The sequence below is a fragment of the Saimiri boliviensis genome, chromosome 11 (genome assembly GCF_048565385.1).
Source record: "Saimiri boliviensis isolate mSaiBol1 chromosome 11, mSaiBol1.pri, whole genome shotgun sequence".
NCBI classification, from domain to species: Eukaryota; Metazoa; Chordata; class Mammalia; order Primates; family Cebidae; genus Saimiri; species Saimiri boliviensis.
The window spans coordinates 82,970,516-82,995,822 of record NC_133459.1 but is presented as its reverse complement, the minus strand read 5'-3'; the positions used below and the strand labels follow the sequence as shown (position 1 = coordinate 82,995,822).

The window sequence follows — 25,307 nt, the reverse complement described above, 5'->3', positions numbered from 1 at the left end:
TGAAAGACAAATTCTCTGAAAATATTATTGAAATACTATCTTGGAAGAATAACAGAACTTGAAACTAAGAGTGTGTCTGGTTAATGATAGACACTCCTTCCATTAAGAGAAGATGTCTGTTCTCCTCCCTTTGATGGGCAGGCCTGTGACTGCTTTGAGCAGTACAGGATAGCAGAAATCACACCATGCCAGTTATGTGCATAGCCCCTAAAGGGCATGGCAGCTTCCACTTCTCACCTGTAGGAAGCCAACCACCAAGAAATGAGACTATTCTAAGACCACCATTCTGTGAAAATCGTAAGCCACATGAAGAAGCTCTGGAAGAAGAGACCTATGCAGAGGGGATGAGCGGGGAGTGTGAAGGTCTGGCTGAGCAACACTGAGGCACCAGAGATGTGAGTGAGAAAATCAGCTGGAAAGTGGTTCCCAGCTTCAGCTGCCCCAGTGGACTCCATGTAGTTCAGAGACACAAGTCTTTCTCCAGTTCCTAGTCCACAAATCATGGGTGAAACAAAATGATTGTTTTAAGTCACTAGGTTTCAGGGTAGTTTTTTGTGCATCAATAATAACTGAAACAAAGCATAAGAAAAGTAAATGCATGGTAAGAAGGAGCTGAGGAAAGAAAATTCAGAGGAGAAAGTAGGTGAAGGGCAAAATAAAGACACTTGTAACAATTACCTTGAGGCTGGACATGGTGGCTCACACTTGTAATCCCAGTACTTTGAGAGGTTGAGGCAGGCAGATGGCTTGAGTTCAGGAGTTTGAGACCAGACTGGGCAATATAGTGAAATCTTGTCTCTATTAAAAAACAAAAACAAAAACAAAAACAAAACTTAGCCAGGGGTGGCTGTGTGCACCTCTAGTCCCAGCTACTCAGAAGGCTAAGGTGGGAGAATTGCTTGAGCCCGGGAGGTGGAGGTTGCAGCGAGCTGAGATTGTGCCACTGCACTCCAGCCTGGGTTATAGAGTGAGACCATTTCTCAAAAAACAACCAAAAAAACAAAAACAAAAACAAACAAACCCCCAGCCACCTCAGAGGTAACAGTTTAGGCAATAGGGATGGTGAGGCTTTCTCCATAAAAACTACTAGAAATTTGGAACCCCTACCCCCACTCTGCTCCAACAATTTATGCATGATGCAGGTGCCAATATATGGAACCCCTTTATAATTTTATAATGGTGCTGGCAAGAAAAAAAAGTGTGGGGAAATAATCTGACAGTGTTTATATGATCTATGTTTCTAAGAGTTATACCTATACATTGTCAAACATATGGAATTAAGTAACCTGAATTATTTAAAATATAGGAAATTCTTAACAAAATTTAACACAAGAAGGTTCCCATTCAGCAGGGGAAGTTGGGCAACAATTTTATTGTAATGGGGTTTGACCCTAGAATGAATAAATGAAGCTTTCCCCGACCAAGAATGGAATAGGAAAGAGGAGAGGGAGGGGGTAACCTTTGTCGAAAGTCAACTATTGCTATGCTTTGCATATTTTTTTCTTCTTCCCTTCTCTACCCCTTCTCCTCCTCCATCATCACAGAGGTGGCTAACATTTGTTGAGCACTTGCTATATATAAATGCTGCAAAGCTCTACATAGATCATCTCATTAATCTTTATTACATCATAATATAGGTGTAATCTTTATTTTACAAATGAAAAAAAAACTGAAGCTCTGTGTGTGAAGTTAATTGATCAGGATTGTACAGATAGTAAGTAGTGGAGCCAGCATTTGAACAAAGGGCTCCTTTGAACAAAGGGCTCCCTCAGCAGAAGGGAGAGGAAGAACATATTCCATATGTTGTCTAAGTTAATTTCAATTAGTCCTCATAATAACTATGTAAGAGCGATATTACCATTCCCATTTTTCAAGTGAGGGTCTGACACTCAGGAAGGTCAACCAAGTTGTACAAGATCACACAGCTGTGACAAAGCCAGGGTCCAAATCCTGACCATGAACTCTCCACCCTCCCATAGCAATTTATAAGCATTGGGAACAACAGAATCATAAATTCTTAGAGCTGGTAGAGGGCCTAGTATAATCATCTTATAGGAACTGAAACCCATTCTTATGGAGGTGGGCTGATGAGAGTAGGAAGAGAGGAATACCATCTATTGCTTTAATTAAGCCATTCTCTGTATACCTGAATTGAAGATCCAGTAATAACAAGATGTGCCTGTCTGCCAAGAACTCCTTGGATTAGAAAGTAAAACAGTGCTTTGTCCAAGGAGTCAAAACAGGGATACAGGTGCATCTCATCCAACCTGGTGACCCAGGGAAGTCTTCCTGAATGGAGTGATGCCTTTAATGGGTCTAAGAGGGATTAGGAATTACCCAAGCAGAGATGGGGCCACACACATTCCAGGAAATAGGAAACCATGCACAGAAGCCCAAGTAAGAGAGAATAGAGAAGAGATCAGAATGAGGATGCAAGTAGGCAGAGGCCACATCACAGAGGTGGAGTGTCTGGTGGGCCATAGTAAGACATGTGGACCTCATTCTGAGGGTACTGGGAAGCTACTGGAGGATTTAGACAAGAGAGTGACAGCTTATATTTGCAGTTTAGAAAGACTGCTTTGGATAAGATGGCTGTTGCAATAATCCAAGAAACCAATAATTATTTTCTGGACTAAGTGGTAGCAGAGTGGATGGAGAGACATGGGTGGATTTGAATCATTTCAAGGGGATTGATTGGTCAAAACATGGTGATTGAGTAATGTGTAGGTAAAGGAGAATGTGAGGCAAAGGATAACACTCAGTTTACTGGCTTAAGCAACTACCAGTATGAATGGAATCGGGATTGGAAGGAGCAATCCTGGGCAGAACAGGATGAGCTGTGCTTTGGGATGTTGACTTTGGAGTGCCTGTGGAGCAGCCTAATAAGGATGACTTTTTGGCAGTTCTGAAGCTGGGCAGGACAAGACCAGAAATGAAGGTTTGAGCCATGTTAGCGCTGGGGTATATTTGAAGTCATGGGCCTAGATTTGCTCAACCAAAGGAGGGAGCATGTAAAGTTGGAAGAAAAGAGATGGAGGCTAGGGAACTCTGGGAAATACCAACATTTAAAGGAAAGAATGAGGAAAAGCAATGGAGTAGAAGCAGAGGAGAAAGATAGACTAGCAGAAAAAAAGAAGCCATGAGAGAGAAGCATCATTAAAGCAAAGGATTCTTTGGACACGTGTGTACCAATGCTATGTTAAAACCATTGTGCCACAAAAGCAAATGGAGTGATTCCCTGGCATTGTGAAACTGACATTTCTTTGTGCTTCATAAGAAAATGAAGCAACTTCATTTCACAAGGAAATGAAGGGGGTTATCAGAGCTGTTATGTGCGTGTGTGTGTGTGTGTGTGTGTGTGTGTGTGTGTACACATACATACATGTACATATATAACAGTTTTAACTGTAGAGAAATGTTTTTCTTTTCTTCTACATTTAGATTTCCTAGAATTTGAGAGGTCTTTCCCCTCAAACTATTTCTTTCCTTATAAATGTATATTGAATATCAAATGATCATAAACATACTTCCGGAAAAATAATGTTGCCAAAAGCTCTGAAAAACTAAAAAAAGTAGCTGATGTAAAAGTATGGAGAACTACCATTTGACCCAGCAATCCCCTTCTACCCAAAGGAAAAGAAATTGTTCTACCGAAGAGACACTGCTACGCATATATTTATCACAGCACTACTCACAACAGAAAAGTAATGGAATCAACCTGGGTGCCCATCAGTGTCGTATTAGATAAAGAAAACATGTTACATATACACCATGGAATACTGGTGTATATGGAATAGTGATGTCTACTGAAATACACCATGGAATACTACACAGCCATAAAAATAATGAAATAATGTCCTTTGTAACAACATGGATGCAGCTGGAGGTCATTATCCTAAGTGAATTAATGCAGAAACAGAAAATCAAATACTTCATGTTCTCACTTATAAGTGGGAGCTAAACAGTGAATACACATGGATATAAAGATGAAAACAACAGACACTAGGGACTCCAAAAAGAGGCAGGAGGGAAGGTGGGAAGGGCTGAAAAACTTGCTATTGGGTACTATGTTCACTGTGTGGATGATGGTTTCAATAGAAGCCCAAACTTCAGCATTATGTAATGTATCCATGTGGCAAAGCTGCACATGTACCTGCTGAATCTAAAAAAAGAAGTTTGAGGCAACATTCACCTCTGTTTATTACCCTAATACATCACAAACTTGTTAAAATTCAACGTATTTGTATAGTACTTTGTATTTTGCAGAATATTTTGGTTATCTCATTAGCCCCTAACGTGGTTGTAAGGAAGTAGATGACTCTGGCATCAGTGGGTTATTACACTGTGCTAGGAGAAAGTAGTAAGCAGCATAAGAGTAGTGTGGAGACCAAGGGCCCTTTGAAGTTTCACTGAAAAAGCAACTCTCAAAAGGCAGATTAATAAGAGAAAATGCATATAAATTTATTTAGTGTGTATACATAGGAGCCTTCAGAGTGAAGACCCAAAGACACAGGAGAAATTGCCCATTTTTATGCTTAGTTTTAACACAAAGTTTGGACAGCTGTGTAGGAATATGATTGGACCAAAAGGGTAAGATCTAATGCTAATAAACTGAACGAGGAAGCCCAACCAAGCCTGTCTGTCTAGATTCTTCTTGGTCTCTCTGAGCAATATTCCTTCCTTCTGGGGATAGGACAGGACCCTCTCTGGAATGGGGGTCTTGTGATCTACAAACAAGGTATGTCAGATAATTTCTTTACGGCAAGTTTTCACAGAAATAGGGCAGAAGGAAAGTGAGAGTAATATTTTTAGGTTTTATGTCTGGCTTTAGGGGAAAAAGGCATTTTGGTTTCTATGACCTGCCTTGGGGAAGGATTCTAGTTTCCGAGGCTAGCCTCAGCAGGGCATGGGACTGAGAGACAGGAAGAGAGGAGAAGGTCACAGAACAAACTTACACATCTAAGGCTGCTTCTGAGGCCTTCATTTCGGGGCATTGTTTTCTGAGCCCCAAAAGAGGAATAAAGAGTTACAGAAATTCAGAAAGGGAATGTGTCGCTTGCACAGGAGGAGGTGGGGAGCAGAGAGGGCTGAGCTTTGAAAAGCAGAAAGCACTGAGTGCTTGCAGCAGGCCTGTCATTGCGGTGGGCACTTTATATTATCTAATTTGAAGGACTTGGGTATTTTAAATGGAGAAAATGGGCATTTTATACAGAGTCAGATGGATACTTCATAACGAATACAATGCCTGGCACAAGAGCATAGTATCTGTTAATATCAGTGGCTATCATAATTGAGTACTTCCTGTGTCCTAGAGACAATGCTCAGATCCTTTGTATATGCAGTCACATTTCAGCCTCACAACAACTCTGAGAACAAGGTATTATAACTCCCACTTTACATTAATTCAAGACATTGTGTGTGCACATATATACACATATATAACAGGTGAGTTCTAAGTGAGGGCCCTGGTTAAAAAAAAAAAATGGCATACTTAAAGAATTCTGAAGAGCAGGTTTAATAAGAGGAATGTTTTTAGAGGTGTAGGCATGGTAAAGAGAACCAGCAAGGAACACCGAGGCACCCAGGGACTAGCAAAAAACAAGAAGCCAATACCACCCCTAGATGGAATAATGGACGGCACCAGCATTATCAGAACCTAGCTGACAACTAGAACCGTGGAATAGGGGCTGCCAGCAGAAGCTATGCATTGTAGAAGGATGGAGCTGTTGCTACAATCATAAAAAAGTAGGAAGGGAGCCAGAGAAATAAATACCCCTATCTGTGTCCCCTCTTGTCCTCCAGTCTCCTGTAGGTGTGTCCCATTGGCCAAAACCAACAAAAATGGGATCCCAGGTGACGAAGTCCATGAAGATCAGTCCTCTACATCTTCAAGCAAGACAGAAAATGGTGAAACACAGATCTTGGGTACACTAAGATGATACAGCCAGAATGCAGGAGGGCCAGGAGTCAAATGCAGGTTTGTCTGAATCTAAAACCCATGGCTTATCCACTGCTTTTATGTATTCCTCTATCATACATACTGTAGATGCTTAGTAAATATTTGTTTAATGAACGAAATCCCAAATCAAAGTTTGAGAAACTGAGATTAGGAGGCTATGTATCATGACTTTAGGAACAACAGTCCTGGTTACCATGGAACCATCTCCTGGTTTGTAACTCACTGCCTGCCCATTCAACCAAACATCACTCACTCTTTGGATATAAAAGGCAATTTGCAGCAATGGGTTTCTTTCACAGTAAACATGTATGTAATGATTACGTTGAAACACTCAGGACTTAGTTCAAATTGCAGATTTATGGTACTTACTTGATCCAATTTTTCTAGTACTTAGGATGGACAAGGACACCCTTGAGCCTTCATTCTCTTTGAGAATTCCCACTCTGATATGGCTTGGCTGTGACCTCATCCAAATCTCATCTTGAATTGTAGCTTTCATAATTCCCATATGTTGTGGGAGGGACCCAGTGGGAGATAACTGAACCATGCAGGGCAGTTTTCCTCATACTGTACTCATACTGTTCTCGCGGTACTGAATCAGTCTTAGAAGATCTGATGGTTTTATGAGGGGAAACCCCTTTCGCTTGACTTTCATTTTCTTTCTTGCATTGTGGCCACGTAAGATGTACCTTTTGCCTTCCGCCATGATTGGAAGGCCTCCCCAGCCACATGGAACTGTGCATCCATTCAACTTCTTTTTCTTTTTATGTCTTTATCAGCAGTGTGAAAACAGACTATTACACACCTCCACCTCAAAGCACCTATCTCCTATGAAAGTAAATCTTGTCTCTGCTAAAATGGAGTAAGAAAAGAGCAAGACAGGAATGACTGTGTTAATCCTCAGATACTCGCTATCTAAAATTGACTTCAAATAAAGCTAGGTACCAGCAATATTAACTATGGAAAAGAAACTTGCCCCTGTGTTAATCAGCATCCAACCAGAACAGAAATAGCTTTAGGTATGTTGAACAGAGGGAATTTAAAGGAAATTGATTAAAAAGGTCTTGAAATGTCCAGAAGAGCAAAAGGAGCAATTTGACCATAGCCATACATTATCATTCATAATTACATCCCCAGTGCCTAGCACAATACCTGGCATATAACCAGGGGTCAATAAATATTGAATCTGTGATCACACTTGTGGATGAGATTTGGCCTGTTAACCTAGGAAGTCCACTAGTTGTATTGGAAAGCATACCTTCAAGTAGCTATATGACTCTGGTAATTCAATGAATGTGCATGTGTAGTTTGGCCTTCAGCAGGAAACCATATGCAAAGCTTTCTGGTCAAAACCTCTCAATGCATAGTATTTACTGAGCATCTATTAGGCTCTTGTTACTACTCTATACACGTTTTAAGCACTTTGTAATATTAACATTTATAATAACTCTATGATAATTCATTCATTACTCCTCATTTATAGATGACAATGAAATTGAGGCAAAGTAACATTTTAAGTAACATGCCTAAGATCATGCAACAAGGAAATAGTAGAGCCACAGTCTGGCTCCAGAAGCTATGCTCTTAATTTCCACACCATATGCCTCTCCACAGCTTATGTGACAAAGGCTTAGCTCACTTTTGTTTTCCATTTTCCCCACTACTTCTCTGGGGGCAGACACCAGCTAGCCGTTTTCCCAACCTCTTGTTTTCTTTTCTTTCTGGGCCTACAGCAGACTGTATTTTCCAGCCCTCTCTCATGGTTATTGTAGCTGGGTGGCAGAATTTTAGCCAGAAGAATGGGAGCAGAGGTTATATGCATCCCTTCCAGGGCTGACCCATTAAGCCTTTCACATGTGGTGCTGTATGTTCTTTCTGTTCTTTCAGTTTGAGGAGGAAGAGTGATATGGTTTGGCTGTGTCCCTACCCAAATCTCACCTTGAACTGTAGCTCCTATAATTCCCAAGTATTTTAGAAGGGACCAGGTTGGAGGTAATTAAATCATGGTTGCGAGTCTTTCCTGTACTATTCTCATGATAGTGAATAAGTCTCATGAGATCTGATGGTTTAATAAAAGGGAGTTCCTCTACACAAGCTGTCTTGCCTGCCACCATGTAAGACGTCTCTTTGCTCTTCCTTCATCTTCTGCCAAGATTGTGAGGCCTCCCCAGCCATGTGGAACTGTGAGTCCATTAAACCTCTTTCCTTTATAAATTACCCAGGCTTGGGTATGTCCTTATTAGCAGCATGAGAACTGACTAACACAGAGAGCACAGTAAGCTTGGATGCCACATGTTGAAGGGTTGGAGCCACAAAAATAGAAGAAGGCTGGATCCCTGGATATTGCTTGGAAAAAAAGAGCAGAGAACAAATCAGGAACATCTGAGTTAGATTTTAAGTGAACAAGAGAGAAGCTTCTATCAACTTTGTGCCATTATATGTGTTAGAATTGTTTTGTTACAGCAGCTATAGATATGTAAATTGATCTACCTACTGTCCCTTGAAAATGCCGTTCCTTTAGAATTCTAATTCTCTCCTTCGATTACTCACTTCCAAAAATTATTCAAGGCCTAAACCAAGTCCAATCACCTTCAGGCAGCTTTCTTCCACTCCCACCAGCCATAGAGATCTCTCTTTCTCTCACCTTCCTGTAGCACTTTGTTATCTATACCTCTCATGTGCACTTACCACAGCTCCAATTCTGGATGTTTTGTTTTCCTAATGAGATTGTGAGCTCTTCAAGGTAAGGATCATGTCCTTGTGCTTGTTTCTTGTGTGACTCTGAAGTGCATAACATGGTGGTGTGCCTTGGGAATTTTCCATAAATAGTCACGGGAAAAATGAACATATCAATGTATTAAGTTCAATAAAGTCCATTTTTCTAAAAACAGTCCTTCATTGCTGAAGCGTGAAGACCTGTAAACTATCATCTACTGGATTTGGTATGTTTATTATTCTTTTTTTACTAATACATACATTCTAACACTTTTTGACAACTGCTTAGAGAAGACAGAAGGCATGCTTATCAAATTTCAGATAGCACAAATTAGAAGTAATAAATAATGCACGAGATGACAGAATCAAAACTAGACAAGTTAGAAGCAAATAACATTTAATAGGGATAATTACAAAATTAGATCTTAAAAGAATAGCTAACTAATTTTAGTATGGAAAGACATGGCTAACATCAGGTTTTTATTGGCTGCTAGACTGACATGAGCCCAGAGTGGTACACAGAGCCCTGTGTATATTTAGGCTCAGGGCACGGAGCAGCAGGTGAAGTATTCAGGCTCCAACAAGGCACAGGCATGACTGAAGATTGCTAGATGGTGTCCAGCTGGAGATAGATGGAGCCTTAATGTCTGATAAAGTCTTCAGTAAAGGGTGGAATGAAGTCCCAATTTAACCTGGGAGCTAAATAAACGATATATAGCAAGAATAAATAGGTCGGGCACGGTGCCTCACACTTGTAATCCCAGCACTTTGGGAGGCTAAAGCGGGCAGATCACCTGAGGTGAGGAGTGCAAGACCAGCCTAACCAACATGGATAAACCCCGTCTCTACTAAAAACACAAAATTAGCCAGGTGTGGTGCCGCATGCCTGCAATCCCAGCTGCTTAGGAGGCTGAGGCAGCAGAATTGCTTGAACCTGGGAAGTCGAGGGTGTGGTGAGCTGAGATCGCACCACTGCACTCCCACCTGGGCAACAAGAGTGAAACTCCGTCAAAAAGAAAACAAAACAAAACTCAAATTTGAAGCTGAGAATTTTGAAACTCATTTATAAATTCACATCACCCTTGTGGGAGGGAAGAGAAGGAGATCACATCTCTGAGCTCAATTGGGGCAACCATTCTAGGATGCTCAGATAGACCTACCTGCTCCTAGAAATCTGCATTTCCTAAAAGCTGGGATCAGAGTTATGGCAAGAAGGCTGTAGCCTGGGCCTTGGCCCTAGACCACCAGAAAAGTGAATGCAGGCTTAGACAGTGTTCTTAGAGGCCCAGCATCTGGAACAAGGGTGCTGCTGTAGCCTGTGCTGGTCAGACCACACAGGAAGAATTGTTTCTTTTCCAGATACTATGATTTTAAAAGGTACAGGCAAATTGGTGTATATCAAGGGGAAGCTGACCAGAATGTTGAAGGGACTTGGAAACCAAATCACTACTTTTCAGTGCTTTGGCTCCAGGACTGGAGGAGGTTAGGGTAGGGGCTAGAGGATTGTGTTAGGCAGCACAGATAATTAGAACTGTTTCAGATATGCGAATGCTGTTTTGTGAAAACCACGCAAGTACACACACAAAACAAACAAAACAAACACCTTGCACTTTAGGTAAGGCCAGAAAACAGAACTGGGACTCGTGGGATTTAAGCTCAAAATGAAGAATCTGTAAGCCGTTATAGCTCTTCAAAAGTGGACTAGACTTTGTAAGTGAGGTTTAAACTGTTTCAGTAAAGAGCACGAAGCCCTCCAGCCGCTCTGTCCAGACCGAGGCCGGCTCCCCAAGTCCGCGCTGGGAACGATGGGAGGCGTGCACCTGCGGCAGAACACAGGTACCGCCAGGTCCGAGGAGGGGAGGCCTTTCGCCGAGCTCCCTCGCCTGCGCAGGCCCCCGCCCTCGCGGCGCCCCCGGCCGCCTCTCCCGGCCCCACTCCTCGCGCGGCGCTCGCCGCCACAACTCCCGCCTGGGCTGGCGCGAGACCCGTGAGCGCCGGAGTGGGCGCGCGGGTTGCGCGCGGGCCGGCGCCCGGAGCTCTGGGCATGCTCAGTCGCGCGGGCAGGGCTCCGGGCGCGAGCTGGGCTCCTCCTGCACCACATTCATCGCCTGCCAAGGGGAGCCGCCGGGCGCTCGCAGGCTCGGCGCGCGCTGCTCGCGGGAGGACCCGGCCGCCGCCGCCACCCCGAAGCCTCCCGAAGCCATGGCCGGGCTCGGCCACCCCGCCGCCTTCGGCCGGGCCACCCACGCCGTGGTGCGGGCGCTGCCCGAGTCGCTCGGCCAGCACGCGCTGAGGAGGGCCAAGGGCGAGGAGGTGGACGTCGCCCGCGCGGAGCGGCAGCACCAGCTCTACGTGGGCGTGCTGGGCAGCAAGCTGGGGCTGCAGGTGGTGGAGCTGCCGGCCGACGAGAGCCTTCCGGACTGCGTGTTCGTGGAGGACGTGGCCGTGGTGTGCGAGGAGACGGCCCTCATCACCCGACCCGGGGCGCCGAGCCGGAGGAAGGAGGTAACTGCCCGCCTCGCCACTCTAGGGGCGCGGCCGGGGCGCGCGTCGGGCCCTCCCCCGCCGCCGGCAGCCGGGTTTCCTGGGGAGTCACGGCAGTGGCCCCCGGGCTAGTTCCCAACTTCCCGTCGGGGAGCGAGTGTGCGTGTGTGTGTCAGAGTCAGAGAGAAGTTCATTGTTCACACCTCCTGGCTTCCGGCAGCCTTCTGTAGGATCGGATTTAGCGTGATGGTTCCGTCTCGGGCAGGTGGGTGGGCGGGGGAGTCGCCTCACGGGCATTTTTATTTGTGAAAATTAAACGGCAGCAACGACAGTGCAACTCTGAGTGTTTCCCAGGGAGCGGGGGCCCGCGAGGGGTGCCGCTCCGGGAGGGCGAGTGGAGGCTGGGCGTCCTTCCAGGGGGCAGCGCCAGTCGTGACACCGAAGCCCCCAAGTCCTGCCTGGCGCCCGGAGCAGGGCAAGCTGGATGAATTAACCGGGTGTCGGCGCCCACAGGCCTGGGGCTTCTCGAGTTAGTTTTCAGTAGTGGCGAATAAGTCCCAAAGAACGAGACTAGTAAGTGAATGAATGGAAGGAAAGTGTTGTGTTGGTGAGCTGTGCTAAATGCGTGCATGAATGGGTTAGGTTTGAAAAGCTCTACTCTCTGTGCCGTGTTGGGTGTGTGCGCTAGCGAGCTTGTTTAATTAGAGATGGTTGTTTCACAAATTCCAGAATTTTTATTCTCTATATTTTTAAACTCACAGCAATTAAGAGAGCTTTTCTGTTTTCAAGCGTTGTGACTACTTTGAAATACTGCAGCTTGTGAAATGGCTGATGGCTTTAAGTGCAATGTAGGTTAGTGGGGAGAGACAAATAGAGTAAGATTGGATTTTAAAATGCCATCTGGTCTGGGATTCTTCTCAATGCCAGTTAAGAGCCCAGCCTCAAGACTCCGTCGCTATTGGCATCCAGTGGCGTTGCAAGAAGCTGGGGATTTCTTTCATTTCTGGAGATTTAAGAATTATTTTTTTCTATTTTGTCTTTATTCACTTCACATTGGAAATGCCTCATAGAGCTTATGATTAAAATATGCTTATTCCTCACGTGCTCCACTACTTGGTTGATGAAATCCTTTATGGTCTGAGAAAATAAGCATATTCCACCAATTTCTCACTGAGATAATCAGCTTTTATTCCACCTTCCATTAGCAAAAAACCAAAAGAGTAACAGATCTCTCTCTTAGCCCTTTGATCTCTTTGCCACACCTCTCCTCCTCTGAGTCTGTGAGATGTCCCACTCTTTTAAACTGATAAGGAATGTAATCCCGTTTGAATACTTTCTAATGTGTTCCAGGCCAAATGGCAGAGCTATAGTTTGAACTTAAAAGAGCAAAATCGATTTCAAAACCCTTTCAATATGGCACTCTTTTGATGAGAGTAGTCCAATTTCTTCTCAAGAGACTGTCACTATATTTATTCATCCATTTTATTTTATTTCTATAATAAAAGATTCCAGGCTTTCTTCTCCCTGATACCTAAGTGAGCAGTGATCTTTTACCCTGGCCAGATTTTGAAGCATACATTTTAAATTCATTTCATTCTGGTATCAGCCTGGTGGCGCACTGCCAGAAGTCACATGGTATAGTGGATAAAAACATTAGACTGAATCTCAGCTCCACAACTTTCGAATTCTGTGACCTTCAGGTAGTGTCTCTTGCCTCAGTTTTCTCATCTATAAAGTGGTAATAATAATACCTATTTCACAAAATTGTTGTAATAAATTTGTTAATCTACCTGAAATTCATAGGACAGGACATTTGATGAATGTTGACTATTATTATTCACTTATTAGTGGGTCATGGAAGATTTACTTCTTTAATAAGAAGTCAGCTCTACACTGATGTAGTTAGTGACATTTCTCTATTCTGTGATACTGCCCCCAGGTTTGGATCCCCTGCTGGTGCCTGCCTTTGCATTGCACATGATCTGGGTCACCAGAGTAACAGGCCTCCCAGGCAGGGAGAGAAATATGGGCAGTCGGTGTTGGATGGGATGCTTCTGAAGATCAGGGTCCTGTAGGGCAGTGCTTGTAGAAATCTCTCACAGCACCAGCTCACGGCCTTGGTAGGTGTTAATGCTTGTTGAGTGAGTGAGTGAATGAATGAAATGCTAATACAAGCAGATAGTTACTTCAACACCCTCTTTGGATTGCTATATATTTTTTCATGTGATGTTTGCCTTCCCAAATGTGAAAATCTGCAATAGCCAAGGAATTATTCTAATATTATCATCACTGAACTCTGCCTCTAGTCTTGTCATTTTCCATTCCATTCCTACACTGTAGCTAAGCTGGTCTTTTAAAAAATCAGATCTGATCCTGTCCCTTCTCTGACTAAAATTCTTGAGGGGCCCCTACTGAGCTTAGATAAACCCATTGACCTGGTCTCTGCTTGCCTTTCCAGCTTCAGCTTCACCTCTGATCCCACCTCAAGCACCCCTTGACCCATGGATCAAGTGAGGTTCTTTCACTGAGGCTGATGAGACTATTGCTTTTGTGGATTTTCCCTTTGTCTGGGTACTCTTCCTTCCTCCTCTCTTCCCTTTTACTTGCCTTAAGTTCTTAGCTTACTGTTATCACTAATATTAGTAGCTAATATTTATTGGGTACTTGCCACTAGCCACACACCATACCAGATTTATGACATGCATTTCATTAATTTACATCAACTCTTTGAACTCAATACTATCATAATTCCTATTTTAAAGTTGGTGAAACTGAGGCCTAGGGAGAGTAAATAACTTGACCAAGGTTATAGAGTGCAACCTGTAAAACGAGGGTTTGAACTCGAGTTTAGAGAACGCCAAAGCTCTAGTCCCACCCACTGTGATATTAGACATCACTTTTCCAAGCATGGAATTGGTTCTGCTTTTATGAGCTCCTAAAACTCTCTGTCAACTTCCTTTTATATTAATCATATCACATGATAATTGCCTGTCTACCTTTCTGTATCTCCCGTTATGTAACCTGTGAGGGCTAGGATCATGTCTGCATTGGTCAACATTTTATCACCAAGGCCTTGCACACAATAGGCATGTAGCAAATAGTTTGTTGAACAAATGTTCTCATGATTTTAGGTCAGCCTTAATTCTCCCTTCTTATGACATATTTGGTGTTTCACAAGCATTCCCCATTGGTAGGGTCCTAAGAGTTCTGTTATGAGCATAGGTGGTTTATAGCTGTTTCTCCTTCTCTTTTTCCCTGTCCCTGCCTCTGTCTATTGTTATTGTTGTTTTGTTTGTTTTTATAAAAATCTTGAGAAGTTCCTTCTTAATCAAAACATCATGTTTCATTTAATGACTTTTCTTTCTTGAAATTCAAGAAAGTATTCTTGTGAAAGTTCAGTGTTTCCCTCAATGGGGCCTCATACATTAATAACGTAGAAGCCCTGTGTGCAGGAAGCTTAAGTTTTAGTGAAGGAAACTGTATATACAGAAAGTCAGTAAATAATGTTAATTGTCTAATAATGTTATATCTTTAGATTTTGAATATTTTTCATGTTTAATACTTTAAAGAAAATCAGCCTTTAGAGGCCTATCAGATTTTACATGATTCCAGCTTACATTTTAGGGAAAAAGTGCAGCTTCTCTGTTTGTTTTTAGAGACACAGTCTCACTCTGTCATCTAGATGGAAGTGCTATGGCATGATCATAGCTCACTGCCGGCTTGAAGTTCTGGGCTCAACCGATCTTCCTTCTTCAGCCTCCCAAGGGGCTGAGATTACAGGTGTGAGCCACTGTGCCTGGCCAAAAGTCAATGTTTAAATGTCAAATACTGTAAACAAATAATCTAAAAGACGATGAAGGACAAATGACAGGTTGTGAGGATTGAATTTTTTTTTTTTTTTTTTTTTTGAGACTGAGTTTTTGCTCGTTACCCAGGCTGGAGTGCAATGGCACGATCTCGGCTCACCGCAACCTCCGCCTCCTGGGTTCAGGCAATTCTCCTGCCTCAGCCTCCCGAGTAGCTGGGACTACAGGCATGCGCCACCATGCCCAGCTAATTTTTGTATTTTTAGTAGAGACGGGGTTTCACCATGTTGACCAGGATGGTCTCGATCTCTTGACCTCGTGATCCACCCACCTCAGCCTCCCAAAGTGCTGGGATTACAGGCATGAGCCACCGCGCCCGGCGAGGATTGAATTTTTTAATTAAAACTTTTGTATAGATAATGTATGCCTACAGTGCCAAATTCAAAAGGTACAAAAGGATATGCAGTAAAAGTGGGTCTTGCCCTTCTACTATCACTCTTGCACCTGCCTAACCAGTTCCCCTCCTTAGAGGCAACTACTAATGCCATTTTCCTGAGTTTCTCTCCAAAGGTTCTTAGTATCTAATGAGTGATTAACTGACAAAGCTTGCTTAAGCAAAATTGTGAAATACATCCTGTGTCCTTTTGCCCCTCTACTTTTTTAAAGTTTGCTTGTCATTTACCCTGTTGACTAGGATTGCTCCTTTGTAACAGCAATTTTATCCTTTCCCAGGTACCAAGTGTTAGTATGTGGGATAATTTGTCTCAGAGAAAGCCACACAAATTCATTCTTACAAAGTGATAATGGCCTAGTTATTATTGTTTCCTTGAGCTTTTGCATTTTTAGGGGCCTCTTCAGGAAGAAGTCAGTGCTTAGCACAAGGTAGTAAATCCCAAAAGTGGAATTAGGCATCACATGGGGGAATGGGGACATAAATGGAAGGGATGGGCAATAGAATTTGGATAGATGTTCCCCTTTTATTAGGGTACTTGTTAGGACCTTCATATTTTGGTTTTGGGTTTATTCTCTGGTTAGGAAAAAGCATAAATATGTTCATCCTGGAGGCAAGTGAACATCAAGATAATGTCTAATAGCCGTAGCTAACAAATGCCAAGTTTTTGAGTATGTGTGATTCCTAAAAGATGGTGTTGTTAACCCTAGTCAAAAGTAAGGAAACTGCGGCTCAGGTAACTGAGGTTAAGTAACTTGTCCAAAGTTACACACAGTAATAAGTTGCAAAAATGAGGTTTTTATGAAAATCTAAAGGTTGTTTTTACATGAAGTGCTTTTTTCCAGTTGTGGTTAATCCTAAAAGAACATTCAATCAATGTGGAAAAACTACCTAAATTCCATTTTACACATTAATGATATGCAATCTAACTTGAAAACTAAGTGAATCATTATACTTCCCTTCTCTCATAAATGAGAATATGTTGTCTTCACTTTAGATTAAAAATAATAATTCAGTCATTTATATAACCCCCTAAATTGCCTAGGCACAGTTTGTGCATAATTGTACCTTATTTACCAGTAGAGTGGATGATTGCTTTTTTTAAATGCACACATTTCCTCAAACTTCTGTTTAGCTTCAAGTGAGAAAACTGCCCCAAACCATAATTAGAAATTATTCTGACACCTACCAAGATGGAAAGCGAATGTGCTGGAAGCTCTTCACATGGCAGCAGATTAACAGTTCTTGATAAATCATCACCTCCAACTAGTTAAAACAACTGCTCTTTTTCAGGATTTTTAAATTTTTTTTGACTCTTCTACACGGCCTTGGCAGTAACGTTTGGAAATTGATGTGTCCCAGAGACTGGGATGCATCCAATAATATAGTCTACTCCTATACAGTTGATCTTGAGAGCCTTGAAAATAAGGAACAAAATGAGTAGGGAGTGACTTCTGTTAGATACTATTAGCTGAAAATGAGCTTTCTGCAGAGATTCGTAGACTCATTAGAAAACCATTATAAGACTAAGAAGGAAGAGCTGGATCCCTTGTAATTCAGATATGCTGGAAAATTGCTTTTGCATGTATTTGAATTCTCATTAAGCTCAGATTTCTTCAAAATTAGTTTTTATTATAATAATGGTAGGTATCCATCCGTTAATATAAACCACAAAAACAGAAAAATCTACTTATGACTTTTGAACAAACAGATTTACCTTCCTCTGCCTTGTGTCATAGTGAATTATTTGTGGCATCTTATGATTCTCAGTATAAATTTGGAGGTACATGTTTTAAAAATGAGTGCTGGTTATTATTAATTTTATGGGCTTTTGCTATTAAAATCGGTAACCATTTCAGAAACCCTCATTTTTTGACTAGAAATTTGGATATGTGTAGTGTTCCTTCCTCCTTGTCAAGGGAGTATCATAATTAAAGATAAAATGACTAAAACCTTAATAAAAGAGAAAAAAGTTTCTTTTATATCTTATACAGAACACAGTGCAGTATTTATTTTGGGTTGTCTGTAAATATTTACTTACCATAACTGAATCCTCTGAAGTTAAATATTCACCTGACCTTTGGAGTTAGCTTCCATCACTTTCCTTAACTGATGTTAGGTATTAAATCTGTCAGACTTCTCAGGCTCATTTCACAAGCAGGGGCTTTTCATCTGAATGGACAAGCAGGCGTAATCGCAAGCAACAAACCCCGTTTAAAAATGTGTGTGTGTGTAATGCCATCTAGTTCACTTCGTCATTGTCAAATAATTTAATAATGTACATCATTTTCTTGAAGCTGATGCTGCTGAAGGAGCAGTTGAATCACATAGAAAGGAATAAATTACCAGACTTTAGACTTTTGTTTCTAAATGTCTAAAGCATCTAAGCAACTGTGAAAAGAGGAATCAGCATGACAAAGTACAAAGAAAAGTACAAACTAATACAGGGTTGGTTTAATTTTGTCCAACAAATCAGTGTGGACAAGAACCTGACTTAGTTTAGGTTAGCAAACTAAAAGGACTGTATCATCCAGCTTTTGCAGCTGGATGGGCTTATAGGGGTGAGTTATTCCAGTGAAGATATGTACATCAGCATTTTCCTGTATTTGATTATGTGTAAGTAAATAAACCTTTGCCTTTATTAAAAGACCTTTTGCCTTGATTATTTCATCATTATTTTGTTTAAGAAATATTGAAGTTTTCCATATTTTGTATGGCATTAAGTATGAGTGCCATGATTGCATGAAAAGTGACTCTGCTTTTGATAGTAAAGGGATAATAGTTGTGTTACTCATATCTATTTGTACATTCAATAACTGTCTGTTACTTTCAGACTGAATGTTTGGTGCTGGGGAGATACAGATGAACTAGACACTTCCACTGCCCTCGAGGACCTCACAGTCCAGTGAGGAAGGCAGATCAGTGACAGACACTTGCAGAACAGGGGGGCAGATTTTATGACAGAACTCTGCCCGGTCCCACAGAAGCTCAAGGAAATGTGTCTCACCCACACCAAGGCTTCCCAGAAGGAGCAATTATCAAGTGAGAATTAGCCGGGGAAAGCAGAGAAGGGCAACCTTCCAGATACAGAGAACACGATGAAATAGGATGTAGGTAATAGTCTAGTGAAGATTAATTTGATTAATGTTGAGAAGATACAGAATTGAGAAAAGCCTACCCGTGCCCTCTCAGATCTTTTGAAATTTCAGAACCAATCCCAGGTTCACCGAAAGAATCACGTGCATAACTGTATTTCTTTGTTTGAGTCTAGAGGGATTTGGCCACTTTGGATACCTCATTTCTTTCTTTCTTTTTCTTTTTTTTTTTTTTTTTTGGAAAGAATATATCTTCCTTTTTCCCTTCATGCCATTCTTAGTTCAGATTATTAGTGGCTAATTCTAATCTTCCCTCTATAAGGGGGAGAATAGGTTTTTTTTAAGCCACGCAGTTTGTGGCAATTTCTTTTCTTTTTTTTTTAATTGTATCTTAGGTTTTGGGGTACATGTGAAGAACATGCAAGATTGTTGCATAAGTATACACTTGGCAGCGTGATTTGTTGCCTTCCTCACCATCACCGATATCTGGCATTTCTCCGCATGCTATCTCTCCCCAACTCCCCACCCCCCGCTGTCCCTCCCCTATTTCCCCCCAACAGACCCCAGTGTGTAGTGCTCCCCTCCCTGTGTCCATGTGTTCTCATTGTTCAGCACCCACCTATGAGTGAGAACATGCGGTATTTGATTTTCTGTTCTTGTGTCAGTTTGCTGAGAATGATGGTTTCCAGCTTCATCCATGTCCCTGCAAAGGACATGAACTCATCATTTTTGATGGCTGCATAATATTCCATGGTGTATATGTGCCACATTTTCCCTGTCCAGTCTATCATTGATGGGCATTTGGGTTGGTTCCAGGTCTTTGCTATTGTGAACAGTGCTGCAATGAATATTCATGTGCATGTATCCTTATAGTAGAATGATTTATAATCCTTTGGATATATGCCCAGTAATGGGATTACTAGGTCAAATGGAGTTTCTATTTCTAGGTCCTTGAGGAATCGCCACACTGTCTTCCACAATGGTTCAATTAATTTACACTCCTACCAACAGTGTAAAAGTGTTCCTATTTCTCCACATCCTCTCCAGCATCTGTTGTCTCCAGATTTTTAAATGATCGCCATTCTAACTGATGTGAGATGGTATCTCAATGTAGTTTTTTTTTTTTTTTTTTTTTTAGATTTTTTAGGGAGTTTATTTTGCCAAGTTTGAGGATGCACACACCCATGATGTATCCTCATGAGGTCCGGACAACATGCGCCCCAGGTGGTAGGAGCACAGCTTGGTTTTATACATTTCAGGAAGACATGAGACATCAATTATGTGTAATATGTACATTGGTTCAGTCCAGAAAGGTGAGACAACTTGAAGAGAGGCCAAACGGGGGTCTTCCAGATCATAAGTAGATAAAGATGAATGGTTTCATTCTTTTGAGTTGCTGATTACCCTTTCCAAATGAGGCAATCAGATATGCATTTATCTCGGTGAGCAGATGGGTGACTTTGGATAGAATGGGAGGCAGGTTTGCCCTAAGCAGTTCCCAGCTTGACTTCTCCCTTTAGCTTAGTGATTTTGGGTCTCCAAGATTTTTTTCACAAGGTCTAACATGTTTTCCTATGAACATTAATTATTCATTATGTATTTTGTTACACAAATAAGGCAGAGATTTTTTAAAAAGTATCAACTTCATGACTAAGCTAAATAATTACATAGAAGTTCAACTAAATTTGTAAACATTCCAGAGTTTGGGTTTCCAATAATTTTTTGTGATTATTTTAAAGCTAAAGTATTTTTTCCCCATAAGACATAGAAACATCTAAAATCACCCATAGGATGTCCTGACAATTTTGTTTCTCTAGTTTCCTTATTTTCTGCAAAGCCTTATTGAGGAAATTGACTTTGAATATCCTTTTAAACTTTTCTGTTTTAGGAAGTGTTGTGGTGAAACATTGAATTATCATGGTCACAAGTTCAGTTCACGTTCTTTTTTTCTTTGAATATTTTTTCTTAGTGGCCAATATTTCATTCTGGTATATTATGGCTAAAAGGTAGACACTCAAGCTGGGTCCGCTTTGCAGCCGAGTCGCCTCTGCACCGCGCCGGATGCTATCACCGAGGCCGGCAGGGAGGGAGCAGGCAGATCGGCGCCAGCACCCTCGTCAACTCCAAGCGCCATCTGGGTGCGTGCCACTTTGGGCCTCAATGTAGTTTTGATTTGCATTTCTCTAATGACCGGTGATGATGAGCATTTTTTCATATGTTTGTTGGCTTCATGTATGTCTTCTTTTGTAAAGTGTCTGTTTATATCCTTTGGCCACTTTAGAATGGGCTTGTTTGTTTTTTTCTTGTAAATCTGTTTTAGTTCTTTGTAAATTCTGGATATCAGCCCTTTGTCAGATGGGTAGACTGCAAAAATTTTTTCCCTTTCTGTTGGTTGCCGATTCACTCTAATAACTTTCTTTTGCTGTGCAGAAGCTGTGGAGTTTGATTAGGTCCCATTTGTCTATTTTGGCTTTTGTTGCCAATGCTTTTGGTGTTTTGGTCATGAAGTCCTTGCCATGAAGTCCTTGGATACCTCATTTCTAAGTGTACTTTCCTCTTACTGGTAGCCACATGCTCCATAATGGTCTGGCACCTCTTGTATTCCTGACTAGCACAGTTTGGGAACAATGTAGCTCACTCTGGAGCTGAAAAGAGTCTATTTTAAGTCTGAAACTGAAAGATTTCCTGAGGTTGCTATTTAAATTCTGGTAACTTTTTTGCTGTTTAGATTCTGGGGTAGGGGGTGTTCTATAAGTTATCAGTATATTCTTTGCTGGGGGAGTTTCCCTCTTGGCCCATAATTTGTCACATTAGGGTGTATCAGGCAAACCTGTCATCCCGTAGTATGTAGTTATATACAGATGCTCCTCAACTTATAATGGAATTACTTCATGATAAACATATCTTAAGTTGGAAATATCATAAATTAACAATACACTTAATACACGTAACCTACAGAACATTATACCTCAGGCTGCACTACCTTAAACATGCTTAGAACACTTACATTAGCCTATAGTTAGACAAAATAAACACAAAGCCTACTTTAAAGTATTGAATATCTCATGTAATTTATTGAATACTCTACTGAAAGTGAAAACAAAATGGTTGTATGAGTACTCAAAGTATGGTTTCTTTTTCTTTTTTTTTTTTTTAATGGTCACTGATTTTGGATTCTTGTTTTCCTTGCAAGAACAAAAGGTTCTCTAGAATCCTTCAGGCAGGAGACAAACTTCAGATGGGAGTCTTGTCATCAAAAATAAATACACTTGCATGGAGCTGCTTAAGATCTGAAAACTAAACATAGGAAGGCAGGGGCTAAAAAGTTATTTTAAGAACCCCTACCCAACCACAGTCAACTTTGTGGGCTGAGCGGGAGCAGGAAGCATATCTGGTCACACCATCTTGGAATAAGACGCCATGGCTGGCTGGATCGGATCCGCTGATGGTGCGTGTGGAGCTGAACTTGAATATGAAAACAGCGCTGGGCAGGGAGGTTGGGGGAGGCACCCTCACTTCTGCAGCTCCTTCATTCTGTTGAGGGCACTGCTGGCACGGAACCACTCGATCTGCGTCTCATTGAAGGTATGGTTCAGGAGGATGGTTTCCTGGGTCCCGTTGGGGTGCTTGATGATGCATTTCAGGGGCTTGCCAGGGGTGAAGTCCTTCAGGCCCTGAATGGTCAGCTTGTCCACAGGGTGAATCTTGTTGTAGTCGGCTGGGTCAGCGAAGGTCAGGGGCAGTAGGCCCTGCCTCTTCAGGTTGGTCTCGTGGATCCTGGCAAAGGTCTTGGTGATGATGGCCCGGCCCCCGAGGTGGCGAGGCTCCAGCGCTGCGTGCTCCCGGCTCGAGCCCTCACCGTAGTTCTCGTCCCCTATCACCACCCACCTGATGCCATGTTTCTTGTAGTAGGGGGCAGTGTCAGGGACAGGGCCAAACTCCTGGGTGACAGCATTGCGCACAGAGTTGGCCTTGCCGTTTTCAATGTTGATGGCACCAATGAGCAGGTTGTTGGAGATGTTGTCCAAGTGCCCATGGAACTTGAGCCAGGGGCCAGCAGCCGAGATGTGGTCAGTGGTATATTTCCCTTTGACCTTGATGAGGATCTGTAGGTCCTCCAGGTCCTTGCCATCCCACTTGTCAAAAGGCTTCAGGAGCTGCAGGCGCTGGCTTGTAGGGCTCACGTCAACATGCTGCCCGCTGCTGTCCTTGGGGGGATGCTGGTAGGTGTCCTGCCCCGGGTCAAACTCCGCTTTTGGAAGTTCATCTGCATCCGGAGCCTCCAGCTTGAACTTCTTGCCATCCTTGCCCGTCAAGTAGTCAGTCTCCGGGTTGAACTTGAGGGTTCCCGCAATGGCCAGGGCTGTGACAATCTCTGGGGATGTGACAAAGGCATGGGTCTCAGGGTTCGCATCATTGCGGCCTGTGAAGTTCCTGTTGTAGGAAGTGACAATTGTGTTCTTCTCCCCCTTCTTGATGTCCTTCCTGTCCCACTGGCCAATGCAGGGGCCACAAGCATTGGCCAGGACGATGCCACCCACATCCCTTAAGACCTGTGCGTAGCCGTCCCGCTCGATGGTGGCGCGGATCTGCTCAGAGCCTGGAGTGATGGTGAACTGAGACTTGCACTTGAGGCCATGGGCCAGTGCCTGCTTGGCCACAGTGGCTGAGCGCCCCATATTTTCATAGCTTGAATTGGTGCAGCTCCCAATCAGACCCACTCGGATGTCCACAGGCCAGCCTTCCTTCTCTGCCACCTTGCCCACTTCTGCTACAGGGTGAGCCAGGTCAGGGGTGAAGGGCCCGTTGATGTGCAGCTTCAGCTCACTGAGGTTAATTTCAATCAGCTGGTCATAATGGCAGCCAGGATCAGGCACCAAGTGATCCTTGAATTCATCAGCTAGATTGGCAATGTCTGCCCGGCCAGTCTTGCTCAGGTACTTCTTCATTCTGTGGCTGTAAGGAAACACAGAAGTGGTGGCCCCAATTTCTGCACCCATGTTGCAGATTGTCGCCATGCCAGTGCAGGAGATGGAGTCTACGCCAGGCCCATGGTATTCCACGATTGCACCTGTGCCACCTTTCACCGTGAGGATGCCTGCCACCTTCAGGATCACATCTTTTGGTGAGGTCCAACTGGAGAGGGAGCCTGTCAGCTTCACGCCAATCACCTTGGGGCACTTCAGCTCCCAGGGGATCCCAGCCATGACATCCACAGCATCGGCACCCCCAACTCCAATGCAGATGCCCCCCAGGCCGCCACCATTGGGGGTGTGGGAGTCAGTGCCAATCAGAAGAACCCCAGGGTATGCATAGTTTTCCAGAATAATCTGGTGAATGATTCCAGATCCAGGCCTCCAGAAGCCCACGCCGTATTTGGCACCTGCAGTTGCCAGGAAATTATAAACTTCCTGGTTGATGTCCTTGGCCCGGCGCAAGTCTTTCTCGCCCCCAAGCTGGGCCTCAATCAGATGGTCACAGTGGATGGTAGATGGCACGGCCACCTTGGGCAGCCCACTGCTGATGAACTGCAGCATGGCCATCTGGGCCGTCGCACCCTGCATGGCCACGCGGTCCGGCCACAGCCGCAGGTAGGTCTTGCCCCGCTCAATTTCCTGGCCGGCTTGGTCATCCAGGTGTCCATACACGATCTTCTCTGACAAGGTCAGAGGCCGGTTCAATCGTTTGCGAACAATGTTAATGTTCTTCTCTAGCAGGTCATAGTGGATGTACTCATTGGGCTCAAAGTGGCTCATTGCCACCTTGGCCCATTGGCACAGGACTGAGGCCACATGGTACTGCCGCACACCCAGGGCTTTCTGCAGCCGAGTCACCAGTAGGCTGTAGGGTGCCATTTTGTGCACTGACAAAGATGAGGTCGTGTCCAAAGTATGGTTTCTACTGAATTTATATCACTTTTGCGCCATCGTAAAGTCAAAATATTGTAAGTTGAACCATTATAAATTAGGGGCCATCTCTACATTACCCATGTCAATGGCAAATAAGACAAAACTAATCAAATCTCTCCGTTTTGACTATAGTCACGATTGAATCTCAAGTGCAGCCTAAACTGAGAATGCATCTGTAATTATGGATTGAATTTTGCACTGGTTTTGATTTTTCCAGTGATACTCAGATTAAATAGCTGAGGGTTTTTTTTTTCTTTTTGGAGTCCAGGTTGTGGCAGGGGGAGAAAGTATAGGGTGGGAAAGAGATAAGAAGATGGGGGAAAGTGGATGGGGAGTTGATGATAACTTATATTTATGAAATGGGATTGGAGTTTGATGAATAAAAAATACTGGATTTTATTTAACTGAAGATATTATACTTGTTCTACTTAATTAACTAATCATATGAACTCATGCCTTGTTAATGATAATCCATTATGAGATGCAGTTGAATTTGCTAAATCTATTTCAAAAGCTCTGCTTACTCAACCATTTATAGCTCATTTGTAAGTAATTTTTTCTATAGAAGACTTTAAATAAAAATCATTGAAATAGTGTGAGATCCTAGACCCACATATTTTCTGCCATTGCACATCACTTTCCTCAGTGTCTGTCAGTTGAGGTTTTTGGGTGGTAGTTGTGAGTGGCCTGAAGAGATGGAGAGCAAATGGTGACGAGGTATGTGCTATAAGTTGTGTTTCCTGTTATAACTAAGTCTTGACTTGCCCATGGTAATTCTTATAAACCTTCCATATATATATACTGGTTTCTATTCCTGATACTGAATTGTTAGTTTTCTAATATTTAACTTTTGGCTTCCAAAACTACATGAAGTTATCTTTCTAAGGA

At 42.8% G+C, this 25,307-nt stretch overlaps 2 protein-coding genes across 6 annotated transcripts in view; one reads left to right on the top strand and one right to left on the bottom strand.

The window, feature by feature from the left end:
- The window catches only part of DDAH1 (dimethylarginine dimethylaminohydrolase 1), a 284,364-nt gene that overhangs the window by 97,193 nt on the left and 161,864 nt on the right, over positions 1-25,307 (top strand). For 2 of the 5 annotated variants that reach the window (XM_074381105.1, XM_074381104.1), the window contains one exon: positions 5,803-5,977. The exons of 2 other annotated variants lie outside the window; for them this stretch is intronic. In XM_074381105.1, the coding sequence (XP_074237206.1) occupies positions 5,936-5,977 (42 nt within the window). In that variant the 5' untranslated portion in view covers positions 5,803-5,935. Of the gene's footprint in view, positions 1-5,802; positions 5,978-10,722; positions 11,180-25,307 lie in introns of those variants that run through there. One more of the 5 variants, XM_010346874.3, reaches the window with a different exon arrangement.
- On the bottom strand, positions 21,642-24,385 carry LOC101039325 (aconitate hydratase, mitochondrial). Its single transcript, XM_039473559.2, has one exon. The coding sequence runs from the start codon at positions 24,363-24,365 to the stop codon at positions 22,023-22,025; it is 2,343 nt and encodes a 780-aa protein (XP_039329493.2). The 5' UTR covers positions 24,366-24,385; the 3' UTR covers positions 21,642-22,022.

Excerpts from the sequence above, each read along its gene's own strand:
- LOC101039325 (XM_039473559.2), bottom strand. The coding sequence starts at position 24,365 with ATGGCACCCTACAGCCTACTGGTGACTCGGCTGCAGAAAGCCCTGGGT.